Source organism: Leuciscus leuciscus (genome assembly GCF_965113295.1).
Source record: "Leuciscus leuciscus genome assembly, chromosome: 7".
Lineage (NCBI taxonomy): Eukaryota > Metazoa > Chordata > Actinopteri > Cypriniformes > Leuciscidae > Leuciscus > Leuciscus leuciscus.
The window spans coordinates 21732426-21746993 of NC_138731.1; the positions used below are offsets into that span (position 1 = coordinate 21732426).

General features: G+C 38.5%; 2 protein-coding genes across 6 annotated transcripts in view; both read left to right on the forward strand.

Annotated features, from left to right (window-relative positions):
• The first annotated feature begins 1526 nt into the window (after positions 1-1526).
• fzd7a (frizzled class receptor 7a) lies at positions 1527-4331 on the forward strand. The gene has a single exon (XM_082175341.1). The coding sequence runs from the start codon at positions 2001-2003 to the stop codon at positions 3660-3662; it is 1662 nt and encodes a 553-aa protein (XP_082031467.1). The 5' UTR covers positions 1527-2000; the 3' UTR covers positions 3663-4331.
• A 3155-nt stretch (positions 4332-7486) lies between these two features.
• Positions 7487-14568, forward strand: part of kiaa2012 (KIAA2012 ortholog) — a 31023-nt gene continuing 23941 nt past the window's right edge. For 2 of the 5 annotated variants that reach the window (XM_082176470.1, XM_082176469.1), the window contains exons 1-8: positions 7487-7699; positions 8050-8182; positions 8275-8544; positions 11354-11465; positions 12953-13093; positions 13536-13702; positions 14120-14318; positions 14435-14568. In XM_082176470.1, the coding sequence (XP_082032596.1) occupies positions 8081-8182; positions 8275-8544; positions 11354-11465; positions 12953-13093; positions 13536-13702; positions 14120-14318; positions 14435-14568 (1125 nt within the window). In that variant the 5' untranslated portion in view covers positions 7487-7699; positions 8050-8080. The remainder of the gene's footprint in view (positions 7700-8049; positions 8183-8274; positions 8545-11353; positions 11466-12952; positions 13094-13535; positions 13703-14119; positions 14319-14434) is intronic. The other 3 variants (XM_082176466.1, XM_082176467.1, XM_082176468.1) reach the window with 3 other exon arrangements.

The following is a 14568-nucleotide window of genomic DNA, read 5'->3' on the forward strand; positions in this document are numbered from 1 at the left end:
TCACTCTTGCAAAGAGTAGCATTTTTAACCATATTCTGTTCTCAAATTGTCCCTCAAAGGACAAGAATCATGAATTCATAAAGTCATGATGTATTTTATCACTAAACCAACATCAGAACAACTTACTGGATGTATTTTTTAGCCCTAATAAGCCAGAGAAGTATACTCTTAAGAAAATGTCGGTCGAAGTTTTAAGTTGCATGTCTGTTGAAAGATGAAGTGAGTGTATATGCCCAGTGATCAAACATGGGCTGCTGTAGAGCTGTACGGTGAGTTCCAGAATAAGCGTGCCATGGCGCTCATTTCTGAGGCAGCAGCTTTAGGCTCCGTGTGATTGATGTTGAGGTCCAGAGAGCAGATCATCTCCCTCAGCCCTCACATTTACATACCACGTAACCAGGCATACAGCTATAAAGCTCAGATCTATTTTTAAAACTCACTCAAGCAGAGGGAAGAAGATTTTTTATTTATGATTAAGAATAAGTTATTCAATAAGCCAATAGCTCTGGCTACCGCTGGTCTCAGACACTTATTAATTAATTGGTTTATAATTGTAACAAGTTGTGAATTTTTCACATTTTTGGCACCACTGAAACTCTGTTTGGTTTAGCTTCTAATCTGGACCTTAATGTACTATTTCACAGAATCTTCCAGGCAGATTTCATGTAGTGTTTTTCTTAATCTCTTCCTTACATGGACATACTCTTCATGTACATTTAATTCTCAGCATTTTTTGCCCTTAAATAGTCCAAATTGTTTAGCTGATGGTCCCCACCCACTCTGCATGAGAATTTATATGAAAATAATCAAAATATTTACCATGCTTCCTAGCAAGTTAACTTTCCAAGCCAGCCTGAATAGTGGGTGTGAGGTGTCATTAAATTTACATTTAAACTCAGACCATTTAATTGTCTATTTCGTAATGTTACCTTATCCCCCCCCCCCCCCCCCCCCCCCCCCGACCAGATTTATATTTACTCAAAGGATTTTTTTTGCTCTGCTTTTTCCAATTTATTATATGATTATAGCCTACTCAGATTATAACAAGAAAGCCAATCAGATAAAAGGGTGTTTACATTTTGTACACTGACTCAGTGTTGCTATACTTCTACTTCGCAAATTAGTAAACACATATTTCAATTTTTAATGGCGACTATCAACATACACATTCAATTATCATTTGAAGGGTTTAAAAAAATAAAAGCTGGATTTGAATTGAGAAACTAAAATTGACTGACTTAGTATTAGTCATGTGCAAGGTTTGGCACCGTTTTGCATGCCCAAAAGACCCACTACACTTTCAGAATCTAGCCTATGGATTTTTTTCTCCGCCGTCTATAGAAGGAAAGTTTCTGATGGCTGAAACCCACCACAATTACAACCAATGACCAATCAAAAGCAAGACGCAAAGGAAAACAAAACCTGTGATTGGTCTAAAACGCTAGTGGTTTCAAGGCGCCCCGCATCGAGGGGCAGTGATTTTGAATGAGGGGTGTGTGGAAACCGACGGCACATTATTGTATGTGCGCCTCACTTGCGCTCAAACCTTCCAGTCAGTGAGTAGCGCGTCTACCCAGCGCACACGAGAGCGCGCTCTGCTCGAGAAACCCGACTTAAGTTTTCCAGCACCAACACGACTCTCTGGAAGGCAGTTTCTAAAGTCACTGGATACACAGGCTTTTACACGCGGGATTTGGAGAGACAGACGGAAAACTCGAAATAACATTCGAAAGATTCTCTCAAAAACCTTGAAGAAGAAAAACTATGCGCTCCTTGTGGATTTAGTTTGGATCTATTTTCGGACTTTTGTCAGGGCTTCCTTCTCAAATCCACGCATTTGCTTAACATGATTGCTTTCAGACCACGAGTATCGTGACAAGAGCTCAAACAAGGAGTTTTAAAAAAAAAAAATTACGAACTGGTCACAAAGAAACTTTGACTGTGAACGCGCAGCTTCATTTCTTTCAGAACGAATCAACTGAACAACGGCTTTCCTCAAAATGCAACACTGTTGCGGGATTACTGTATATTTTCTTCTGTTTTTCACCCTGTTCCTGCAGCCGTCCAGCGCTCAGTATCATGGCGAGAAGGGCATCTCCATTCCCGAGCACGGCTTCTGCCAGCCCATATCGATACCTCTCTGTACGGACATCGCCTACAATCAGACCATTATGCCTAACCTTTTGGGTCACACCAACCAGGAGGACGCCGGGTTGGAGGTGCACCAGTTCTACCCCCTGGTGAAAGTGCAGTGCTCCATGGACCTGAAGTTCTTCCTCTGCTCCATGTACGCGCCGGTTTGCACTGTGCTCGAGCAAGCCATCCCGCCGTGTCGCTCCCTGTGCGAGCGCGCGAGACAAGGCTGCGAGGCCCTCATGAACAAGTTCGGCTTCCAGTGGCCCGAGCGACTGCGCTGCGAGAACTTCCCGGTCCACGGCGCGGGCGAGATCTGCGTGGGCCAGAACACATCGGACGCGGGAAGCCCGACCTCAAACCCGACGCCCTACGTGCCAGAACTGATCACACTACAGCCGAGCGTGGTCAGACCCAACCAGCAATTCACATGCCCGCTGCAGCTCAAAGTGCCCACTTATCTGAAGTACCACTTCATGGGCGAGAAGGACTGCGGTGCGCCATGTGAGCCCACTAGACCCAACGGATTGATGTATTTTAGAGAGGAAGAGGTCAAATTTGGCCGGCTCTGGGTGGGCATTTGGTCCATTTTGTGCTGTGTGAGTACACTCTTCACAGTTCTCACGTACTTAGTGGACATGAGGAGGTTCCGTTACCCGGAGAGGCCCATCATCTTCCTCTCCGGGTGTTACTTCATGGTGGCTGTTGCATACGCAGCTGGCTTTTTCCTTGAAGACAAAGTCGTGTGCATTGACAAATTCAACGACGATGGTTACAAGACCGTTGCGCAGGGCACCAAAAAAGAGGGCTGCACTATCCTCTTCATGATCCTCTATTTCTTCGGCATGGCGAGTTCAATCTGGTGGGTCATTCTGTCCCTCACATGGTTCCTCTCTGCGGGAATGAAGTGGGGCCATGAAGCCATCGAGGCCAACTCTCAGTACTTCCACCTGGCCGCTTGGGCTGTCCCAGCAGTTAAGACCATCACCATCCTCGCCATGGGCCAGGTGGATGGCGACCTCCTCACCGGTGTGTGCTACGTTGGCATCTACAACGTGGACTCGCTGCGTGGCTTCGTCCTGGCGCCGCTTTTCGTCTACCTCTTCATCGGCACCTCGTTTCTCCTGGCCGGCTTCGTGTCGCTTTTCCGCATCAGAACCATCATGAAGCACGACGGTACCAAGACGGAGAAGCTGGAGAAGCTGATGGTGCGCATCGGCGTGTTTAGTGTGCTCTACACGGTTCCCGCGACCATCGTGATCGCCTGCTACTTCTACGAGCAGGCTTTCCGAGAGCAATGGGAGAAGACCTGGCACATGCAGACGTGCAAGCGATTCGCCGTCCCTTGCCCGGTCAATAACTTCGCCCCTATGTCTCCAGACTTTACCGTGTTCATGATAAAGTACCTGATGACCATGATCGTAGGAATCACCTCTGGATTTTGGATATGGTCTGGGAAAACTCTGCAGTCGTGGCGCAGGTTTTATAAACGGCTCAGCAATAGCAACCAAGGCGAGACGACGGTATGAAAAAGAAGCGAGTCTGTTTTTGGTTTTGGTCAGGCTATGAATGACCATGCAACTTTTCTCTGAGATAAATGTCTCGAGCGGAGACATGGCGAACCGTTACGCGAAACGAGACTTGTTGAGTGAGTTTTGTGGACACTACTGTGTGCCTAGACGTTTCCACAGTGGAAACGGACCATCATGAACAGTGTTATCAGCCTGAGTCTGTTTAACCATTGGGGTTTCTCATATTAAATGTATGTGAAAAAGACATTTGAGTGTATTTCTGTGTAACACGATATCATTTGCAGATGTGATCTCTGTAGACAGTAGCCTACTGAATGCTTTGCGCAATGCTCACGGTTCTGTACCTGAAATTTTGGAAGTAATTTGCCTTATACACATAACTGGGGACTTGTATGACTTTCGCAGCCCTACGTCGACAATCATGCATACTTCATGGACCGTCAAGTACGCATTAGGATTGGGACTCTTTAATGCATGTGTACAGCTGTGAATTTATGCAAGCTCCCTTTAAACGTTGAAATGTGTAAATAATCACCTTTTCTCAAAGAATATATGTATTTATGAAAATAATCTTGCTGTTTTTTACTTGGTTTTTAAAATTTGGTAAGAGACCTTTGTATCTGTACAGTTTCGCTGAATAAAATGATTAGATTTTTAACGAACTGACTCATTTTACTCAAAAGTTTTTCTTTTTAAAATTATGAAAACAAAGACATGCAGATGTGGAAACCATGCACGGCCTACTCTGTTTAACCTTTAGCATTTCTTGTAAGAAAAAAGCCTGTATCAGAAAGTGCTCGGAGTAACCTTTTTGTAGACTGTTGCACCAAATGTGGTATTATATCTTGACTTTTAAAAAGAAAAGCACATGAGACAAAATTATTTTTAATTTAACTACAAAACAAAGTCAGCCTCAAAGAATGAGATCTACCTACATGGTGATATTCGGTGCATTATAGAACAAATTTGCGTAACTGGGATGAAGTGTAAGAGCGGTGCTTTAGCGCCACCCACAGGTGACTGATGTTGTGAAAACTTGATCACAGCTGAGTTGACTTTACAGCAAGCATTATGAATGAACTACAAAGACAAGTTTCAAGAACGAAACATACTTTATATTTAAGCAAAAGTTTAGGTTATCATCAACTGTTGCACATAATTTATCTCTTGTGCTATTGGAGAGCTTTAATATATTCAAAAGTATTGTTTTGTAACAGTCTTGAAAGAAAGACTTCTATTGATAAGAATATTAATATCACTCTTAAAAAGAAAGGTTCCAGAGGGTTTTCGCAGTAATGCCATAGACAAACCATTTTTGGTTCCTAAAAAGAAAGTTTCAGTGAACGGGTTTTAAAATAACCTTTTTTTCCTAGTGAGAAGAACACTTTAAAAATCGAAACAATCTTTTTCCACGAAGACCCTTTTGTCCAATGGAAAGTTTTCATGGATGTTAAAGATTCTTCATGGAAGCAAATGCAATAAAGACACTTTGTTTTTAAGAGTGCACTGCAAAGGAAAAGGGATCACCAAAATTTTATATTGCATATTATATTGTGAATAAAATACATTAATGTTACATTTTATTTCAAGAATCACATTAACAATAATTATGTTGCAAAGTCTCTTGAATGCCTACAAGCTAGAATGTTCTGCACCTTTAAATATGTTTAAATCTGTTGAGCTCCTCACATATACACTAGGCGATACTGTTCTTTGGATGTGCACAGTGCCCATGTTAACTATGGCACTCACAAAAACAACTGATTTGTGATATACACATTAAGTAAAACTCCAAGATATTTTGTCATTTTAAAGCCACAGAAGAAAAAATTATTTTCCTTATTTTACTATAATCATGATTTTTTTTTTATGATTTCATTGTAGGTCAAGAGGTCAGCTCAGAGGGTGTTGGCAGGTTAATGTTAAGTATCCTAACATTTTGTCCTCATCAACCTGCAGCTGCTCAACTAGGGTTCTGTTCATCATCACAAAGTATGATCTCACAGAGTAATAAAATGATTCACCATGTAACACAAAGCACATGCAGTTGTGGTTGAAGAGGCTAGTGTTGTGGTTCAAAGGCATCCCTAGCAGTCTTTTCTGTGACACTCATTTTAAACCTCCAAGTATATTGAAGCACAAGAGCTGCACTTTACAATATGGTTCCATTTGTTAACATTTGTTAAATTTGTTAAACTAACAATGAAAAAAAACCCGAAAAAAAACCCCATTTACTTATACATATTAAATTCAAAAGTTGTTTCTGTTAATATCAGTTAATGGACCTGAGCTAACATGAACTAACATTTGTATTTGTAACATTAACAAATATTAATAATTACTGTAACAAATATGTTGTTCATAGTTAATGTTAACTAATGCGCTAATGGGACCTTAAGTGTTACTCAATGCACTGTTCCGTTCCCAAAACATGTTTATTAGTGCCGACACAATAAGTTGCTGCCTTAAATATTTATGTACAATAAACTTGGTTGTTTAAATCATTTCAACTGCAATTACATTAAACTGACTTTAAAAAAATGAGTTAAATATAATTTTGCTTGACTTTTTCAAAATTGCTTAACTTATTTTTGACCAGTTAAAGCAATGTAAAAACATAATTCTGTATGTTGTCAAAACGTATTGATCACATAATTTTTTACAGTGTACTGTCATACAGCATGCAATATACTTATCTTTCCTTGCCTCGTGCTTTTGTGGCCAAACTGTCACATATCCTAGTGTTATTTCAGAATCAATGAGATACTATTTTAATTTAAATTTTTTTATTCATATTTTTATTTTTCTATTTTATTTTTTCATTTTAATTTGAGTCAAAATGTTAGTAATTGTGTTGTGTTTTTGTCATTTTTATAAGTAAAAAAAAAAAAAAGTATATTTATTTACAGTTTTAGCTATTTCAGTACATCAAGTTAAACTAAATGAAAATGAGAACTGTTAGTCTTGGCAACTGGCTGAAATAAAATGAGTTTTTTTTATATATATATATATTTGATTTGATTTCAGTTAACATGTTATTTCAAGCAACAAAAAGTTTTTTATGGTTTGGTTACACTTTACTTCACAGTATTTGTACATACAGTTACCCAAGAAAGTACTGGTAATAAGGGTAACTATAGGTTAAGGTTAGGTTAAGGGATAGGTTCAGGGTTAGTCACTGTAAAAAAATAAATAAATATATATATATATTGTTGGTTCAACTTAAAAAAAAAAGTAAGTTACCTGGTTGCCTTAAAAAAATGTGTCCATTGAAATGATAAATTAGAGTTAATACAACAAAGTAGATTGACTTAATCAACAGAAACTCAAAATTTGAATCACATTAATCATCCAAGTTGATTTGACAAAAGAAAAAAAGTTGCGATAACAAATCATGAAAATAAATTTTTACAGTGTAGTTTATAACCCAGTTATTTTATGTATATGCGGAACATGACTGTAAAATAAAGTGCTACCTATGATTTAAATTTTAGTTTCAGTTAACTAACCCTCTCCAGTAACCTCTTACATTATTTAAGGACATCCTGCAGGTCTTTTAGTTGTACGCTTTATCAATTCCCCCTGTCTGTTTGATTGATGGAGGGGTTTTATGTGAAGGAAGGAAAGGTCTATATCTTGTGGCACAGTCAATAACACTAATTAGGTATGTGCTGTACTGGGCATATGACAGGACGTGCCTGTCAAGTTACTCACAAAAAAACTGTGAGCAGTTATCTTCCTTTTGTTTGTATTTTAGGATGGGTTTAGCAAAGGTAGTCAGAGTTGCTGGCCTGACCAGGAGGGGGTAAGTGCTTGGTTGCAACCAAGGAAACAAGAAAACAGTGCTCTGCCGAGGAGCTGTGGAGAGCCTAGCAACACCAAAGCTCAGCAAACACAGACATTCGTAACATGGGCCGAAATGATTCTTAGTATGTAAAAGCAGCCGCGGAGATGCTGAACAAACACGCAAATGCATTCTGAGGTAAAGAGAAATGGTCGCTGAAGAGAGGGGTGCTGCTAGGCCACAAACTGAGGTACGAGAAACAAAAAACAGTGTTGAACAACTGTGAAAATCGCTGACTTTTGACTTTCTTTGAAACCTAATTGTATCAATAAGTTATATGACAACCTTTGTTTTTACATTACTTTATTTTCAACTTTTTTATAAGTTATACTTTTTTTATAAGTTATACAATACTGAACTCATTATTTTAAGTCTAATGTAATTTAAGTTGAATTGACTTAAACATCTAAGTTGACTGTACTTAAAAATTTAAGGCAGCAACTTTTTTTTAAACAGTGATACAACTGCTATATATAATAACAATATTACAAATTAAAAAGGCCTTTGTGATTTTAAAAACTTGTACATGTACTTTTTCAGCATCCATTCAAAGAACATTATCAGTGTCACAATGAAAGATTTTGTCCTGTCATTGCTGAGTCGTGGGTACGGCCAAATTGTGCACGATGAAGATGGTAATGATGGAAGACTGGAGGTCTGTTTTGAACCAGAGGTAAATGTTTCTTACATATGTGTCTATATAAGGCCAGTTTCAATGAGTACGCAGTAGAACAGTCAATAGAAACATGATCTTTTCCTAACTAGGACTACTTCAACTGGAAATCCCAGCCTTCACTGCTGCATCTTACGAGCAGTGGGCGTTTTTTTGGAGGCCTAGAGCCGGCGCCACCTAAGACCTACAGTACAAGGAGAGGGCCTCTTATTCTGTATTCAGAAGATCTCGCACTGGCATACCGATCTGGCCAGGTTAACAGGAAGAGAAAGGCTCCTAGCTGCCCGAAACAGGAAGTTGAGAAGCAGCTGCACACACTGCAAGACCTGACTGGAGCAATTTTGGCCTTTGGAAAAAAGAAGGTAAATTTGTGAAATAGAAGAAAGAATAACACTATTACCCTTCACTGTAAAACATTTGCCTTAAAATGCCTTAAAAACATGAGTAAACTCAACTAAACATGAAGAAATCCTTTGTTTCAACTTACAAATAGTCGAAACAATGGATAACTTTTTTTGTCATTTTTGAAAACGTATAAATTTGAGTTCAAAATCCAAAACTTGTCATGACAGTTGGAGTAAATTTGACTTTAAAAATGTACCGTCTCACCCATGTGTAAAAAAATTAAAAATATATATAGCCTATATACATTATATATATGAAGAGTTCAGATGCAAAAGCCTCTAAGTGCCATCTGAAATAATCTTCCAGAATGATCATTTTTATCAAAAAAGTGAAATTACTGAACTTAAATATACGAGCTTGATAAAAATTATCATTCTAGAAGAAAATTTCAGATGCATTTAGAGGTTTTTGCATCTGAACTCTTCATATATATATATATATATATATATGTATGTATATTAAAAAATATTCTGGTAAAAGTATGCACATTTAATGCAATTAAGCAAACTTCTTTTTCACAAGGGTAACTATTAAAAATAAAATCAATTTCAATAAATGTAATTGTATTTAGTGGGTGTTACACACAATAATGTTAATGCTGTTTGCAGAGGTCATGTATTTCTGGAAATATCACTCAGATTTACTGTTCCGGATATAAAGATTTAATGGTCAAGTTTAAAAAACATTAGATACTGAAAAGGCAGCTGAACCGAACAGTCGTCTGATTAATGTACCAGGTTACACACACGTACATGACCAAGTACTGCATGAAACAGTTCGTTATCTGTCAAATTTCTTCAGTTAAGAGGCCCAGATCTACTACAAATGGACTATTGTCCAGCTCTGCCTGAAGTTGCCTCCTGATTGCCAGAGAGCAAGAGAGGTGGGACATAAACTTGAAGGACAGGCCAGTACACAATAAATCTTCCAAAATTTTACTGCCCAGAAAAGTTGAAACTCAGGTTCAGGTCAGGGTGACAGACTCTGTGGTAGTATTAGTTTACCGGCCCTCATTGGCGAACCGCTACTCTGGCCAGAGAGGTAACACCATCCTGAAGTCAACTAGGTGAAATGTGGTATGTTCATTTTACATTTCACTTCATAATCTTTCACTGAGCGCTTAAAACTGCACCTGGACCGGGGAGATAACACTGCCGTCAGTACGCAACACACACACACACACACTCACACACACACGGTCAGTCCTCAAGGTGTCTTCAATTTCCACACATTCCAGGTCAATCAAATTGGTGATTTACCCATAATGCGCCATTTGACCTCTGTGAGATGTGAGCTGCAAATCTTAATAAAGGTGTCCTGAGGGATTTTACATAAGCACACAGTCCACAATCTATCCAATTCCCGTCCACCACAATCTGCTAATGGTCCACAGCCCTTGACTGTTCCCTCATTATATGCACATTAATCCGCCCTCTCTCTGCGCCCCCGAAAATCATCTGTCGATGCGGAAGGAGATCAAAAGAATCACCAAAATCAGGTGTGCATCTTGAATGAGAAACGTAAACTCCATGGTGGCTTCCGTTTCACAATGTCCATCTTCTATCATCCAAACATAAACCCGCACGAACCATCAGAAGAGAAACTGTGATCAGCAGGAAAAGAGCAACTTCAATGACACCGACAAATTGCTGCAGTATGTGACCGAAATGACACTCTCTCGGGGCAAAAGGGGAATGATCCAGGTGATGAGAGCTGAATGCAGTAATCAGTGTGTTTACCTCATAGACATAAGGGTTTGGACAGGGATTTGGAGGGGATCCAGGAAGAAGGGTCTTCGGTGTGGGTGGCCTGTGTGAAGTCTCGATCTGTCACGTTCAACTGCAGCAGAATGAAAACAACACAGGTTCATCCAGAGACTCAAAAATGGCCGCCATAGTCATCCTCAGCAAAGCCAGCTGAATTCAAACAAGATAATGCTCATAATTATCAACATAACACCAGTGGTTTTTAGCAAATCTAAATTACTAAAATAATCAAAACCAACACAACTCCAAACAAAACTGACTAAAATGAATCTTTAAAACTATTTTATAAAACTTGAAACCTTTATAACCCACTTGCATTCAACATGTTAAATTATACCACTTTGGCACAAACTAAACTGAAAAGACAAATAGAAAACAATTTTAAAAACAAAATTAAAGTTGGCTTGAAACATAAGTCTTTTCTTCCCTACATGGGAACAAGAAAAAAAAAACTTTAATGCTAGTAAACACATATCAGAGAAAAGGAGAGATATCCCTACAAGAGGGAGGGGAAGATATTTTGTTTTCAAGGGGACATGAATAATAAAAAAAAGATGTGCATGGAAAAATCATTTATAATAAATACGGCAATATTCCATTTTGATTTCATGGTAACTGATTTCAAAGCATTGATGTCTAGCACCTGGTATCTCTTTATTATTGTTAAATGTTCAACCCAGGAGATCAAAACATCTCAGTTCTTTTATATTCTTTTGAAAAAAAAATTGCAAGGTATTGCATCCAAAAGAATTCCAGTGTGACTTCCAGCTTGGCATTCACATTCACATTTTAATTTTTAACTGACGTTTAATACAAATAGGAGGAACCTTGAAAATAAGTGAACCTTGAAAGAAGGTGAACATCATGTTTGAATGGTTTCAAAAGAGATAGTTAGAGATAATGTGGAACAGTTCTATGTTTTTGTAGAGGCCTAAGAAATCATGAAGATGTGAAAATCAAACACATGTTCTTTTTATATATGATTCTTTGTTTCTTTTAGGCAAAAGTTGGATCTTTTGCTGGTGTAACGCACCGCTTATTGCCAGATACTAAACATGCTACACAGAACATCAGAAGAAGAGAAGATAACTATAATCTAAACCAGGTTAAAGGTGAGGATATTTAAACACTTAAAATATTTTATAGGCTTAGAATTTTTATTTATTTATTCATAGACAGTTTTATAGAATAAAGTACGGTGGCCGAGAGAGCTCAACGCGCTGCAACTAAAGAAAATACATGCAAATAGAAAAAAAAAACACAGTAAGAAAACATCTTCATCGGCTCACAACACACGTGTGCTCCAAATACAGAAACACGCTGCAAAAGTTCACAACACAACCAAATACAGGAACGCGCTGCAAATAACACAGACCACAACGGAAATGTTTCCAGGGGACCCCAATAAGTGACGAACCCGGCTGGGACGTGCTGGTGCTTACAGCTCAAAAGTCTACTTTATTTTATTTTATTTATTTTAATTTTTTTTTTTTTTTACATACAGAATACAAATGAGAAAAAAAATGAGCTGAAAACTAAAATAGATAAATAAATAAAAAAGATAGAGAAAAAGAACATGTGGGAAAGATATTAATCTATTACATCAGTTACAGACTTACAGTGTACACATTTTGTCATGTTATGTTTAAATTTTCATAAAGAAAAGTTTCATAAGAAATGTTAGGTAATGGGTCCAGAGTTTTAAAGTTGAGACACTCACACAAAGATATATATAATGCATATTTTAAAAGCCTTTTTGTAAAAATAAAATAAATAAACAAACAAATACATATAAATAAATAATGCAATCGTTATGTTAAAAGCATTATATTTCTGTCGTAAGAACAGCTATTCAGCTTATGGACACCATGCTGCGTTGTCATGGGAACATCCCAGCTGAAAATAATGAGGAAATTACAGTGTCTTTCGTTGCTCCCTTCATCAAGTGCGTTCCAAACGGCTAATGGCACACTAGTGCCCTGCTCACTCCAAAGTCCCACTTCAAGGGCACTGTCGTCTGCCCTTTGAAGGGAGTAGGGCATAGGGATGCTCACGAGCAATAAGCACGTCCCAGCCGGGTTCGTCACTTATTGGGGTCCCCTGGAAACATTTCCGTTGGGGTCTGTGTTATTTGCAGCGCGTTCCTGTATTTAGTTGTGTTGTGAGCTTTTGCAGCGTGTTTCTGTATTTGGAGCACACGTGTGTTGTGAAACTGATGAAGATGTTTTCTACCCCATTTTTTAGTAAGAGTGGTTAGCAAGATAAACCTTAATAACCTTAATAAAGTACTGTATTTTCAGGTTATCTATATGACAATATGTGTAGAACAATTACCAAAACAATCTTTTAGTTTAGACTGTTTGCTCTAAATAAGCTCGCTGTGAATCAAATAAACTTACTATAAATAATCTTCTGTCATTTTTTTTACTCTTACACTGAATGTTTGGATTTTGTGAAGGTGTGAATAATTTTTGTTTAATATTTAATATAATAAAGTTCTGTGTAACAAATTATTAACGAAGGAACCCCCACCCGCCATGGAGCAACACCTTATAAATTATAATAATCTCATTGTGTTTATAATCTCATTGTGTTTCAGGAGAAAAAGATGGGCAGGTCAGATACCAGCCACATTTCCTCTGTTCCCCTCGACCCAACAGGGCCACCCTTGGCCCTCTGCCGCCCATAACGGAGGGTTTGGTACATGTACAAATCCATGAGGAAACTCATGCTGCACCAGGTATAGTTCATGAAATCTAACACAAGTGACACTAACGATCAGATAAACGTTAACTATTCAAAAGCAGTTCTTGATTAGATCAACAACATCCTGTGCAGGAGAGCAATGCCAGTGAACACAATGCAGAAATGCAAAAAAATATATGTGTTGCCAGTGTTTGCCAGTGTTTAGTTAAAGTCCATTCAGAGGGTGAATGTTTACATATTTAAGATCTTTAACACATGTCAGATACCTGCCTCTGAATGCGCTCCATTCATGTTGGGACATACAGCTTTTAGTTTGGATTCTACTTTCCCATTGCCAAAAGGAAGTAAAAAGTGATTCCTAAAATGTAAACCATTTTGATTTCAAGCAGCTTCTTCTGTGATGCTGTGAAACATAATTGGATACAGAGAATAACGGTTTCGCTTTAACCTAATGTCAAAATCAATCTTGATTCCAGATGAACAAATGACCTTTAAGACTAAAGCACAGAAAGATGAACTGAGAGAGAAGCCGAAAGAGAGAAAAGTACAGGATAGGAGTCTCAGGATAGCGGTTGACACATGCAGAGCTCAGATGAGTCCGATCCCTGAGACAGAACCTGCACATCAGACTGGAGATAAAACAGTGAGTCCAATAACCAGATTAATCATCTTTAGTACATGTTGCTCTGGCTCTTTTCGTCTGTTTCCCAACAGTGACCTGAAATTCCCTCAAACCATATAATTGACTGTGCTTTTGGCATCATAAGGCCAGACACTTGGAAAGTTCTACTCATAAATAAACATCTGACCTTTAACAGCATCTGATTTCATTTTTCTTGGTTAATCTCTGTCACTGATGTAATATACTGTTGTTTATGTGAAGTATTTGGCTTTTGAACCTTTACAATGAAAAACGGAGACCAGAAATGCTAAGGTGAAGTACTGTACATGTGAATTTGATCAAATGTCTAAATGATTTCCACTTTTTAGTCCATGTGTCTTTCCAAACTTCTAAACTTAGCTAAAGAGCTTTTCATTATTTTGCTTTGACATATACCAGATACTCCCACATCTTATCGACCATCTGAAGGATCTAAATGGCCGTGGGAAGCGCACTCGGATGGAGAGTGGAAATGGTGTTGCAGAGACGTGCCCTCTGAGGTCAGTGTATGTGGATTCGTCTTTGGAATACAGCCCACTCTCACGGGTCAACTACTACGGTGGACACATGGAGGGATCCCGCCAGAGTAAGACAAGAAGTACATCAGTATTTAGCGGACCATTTAAAGTCCATAAAATCCACATATGACATCCAGATACAAGCCTGAAGTCATAAATTTGCTAAGTATGTTCTGCAAAACTGTGTTTGCTTTAGTGAGACATTGTGGGGGTGAAACTCACGAGAGGAGAGTGAATATAGAAACAGATCCCAGCTTCACCGTCTTCCACTTACCACCCATTAACCAGAGCCCGCTGGTCAACTCAGACTCTGACAATACTTCAACAACG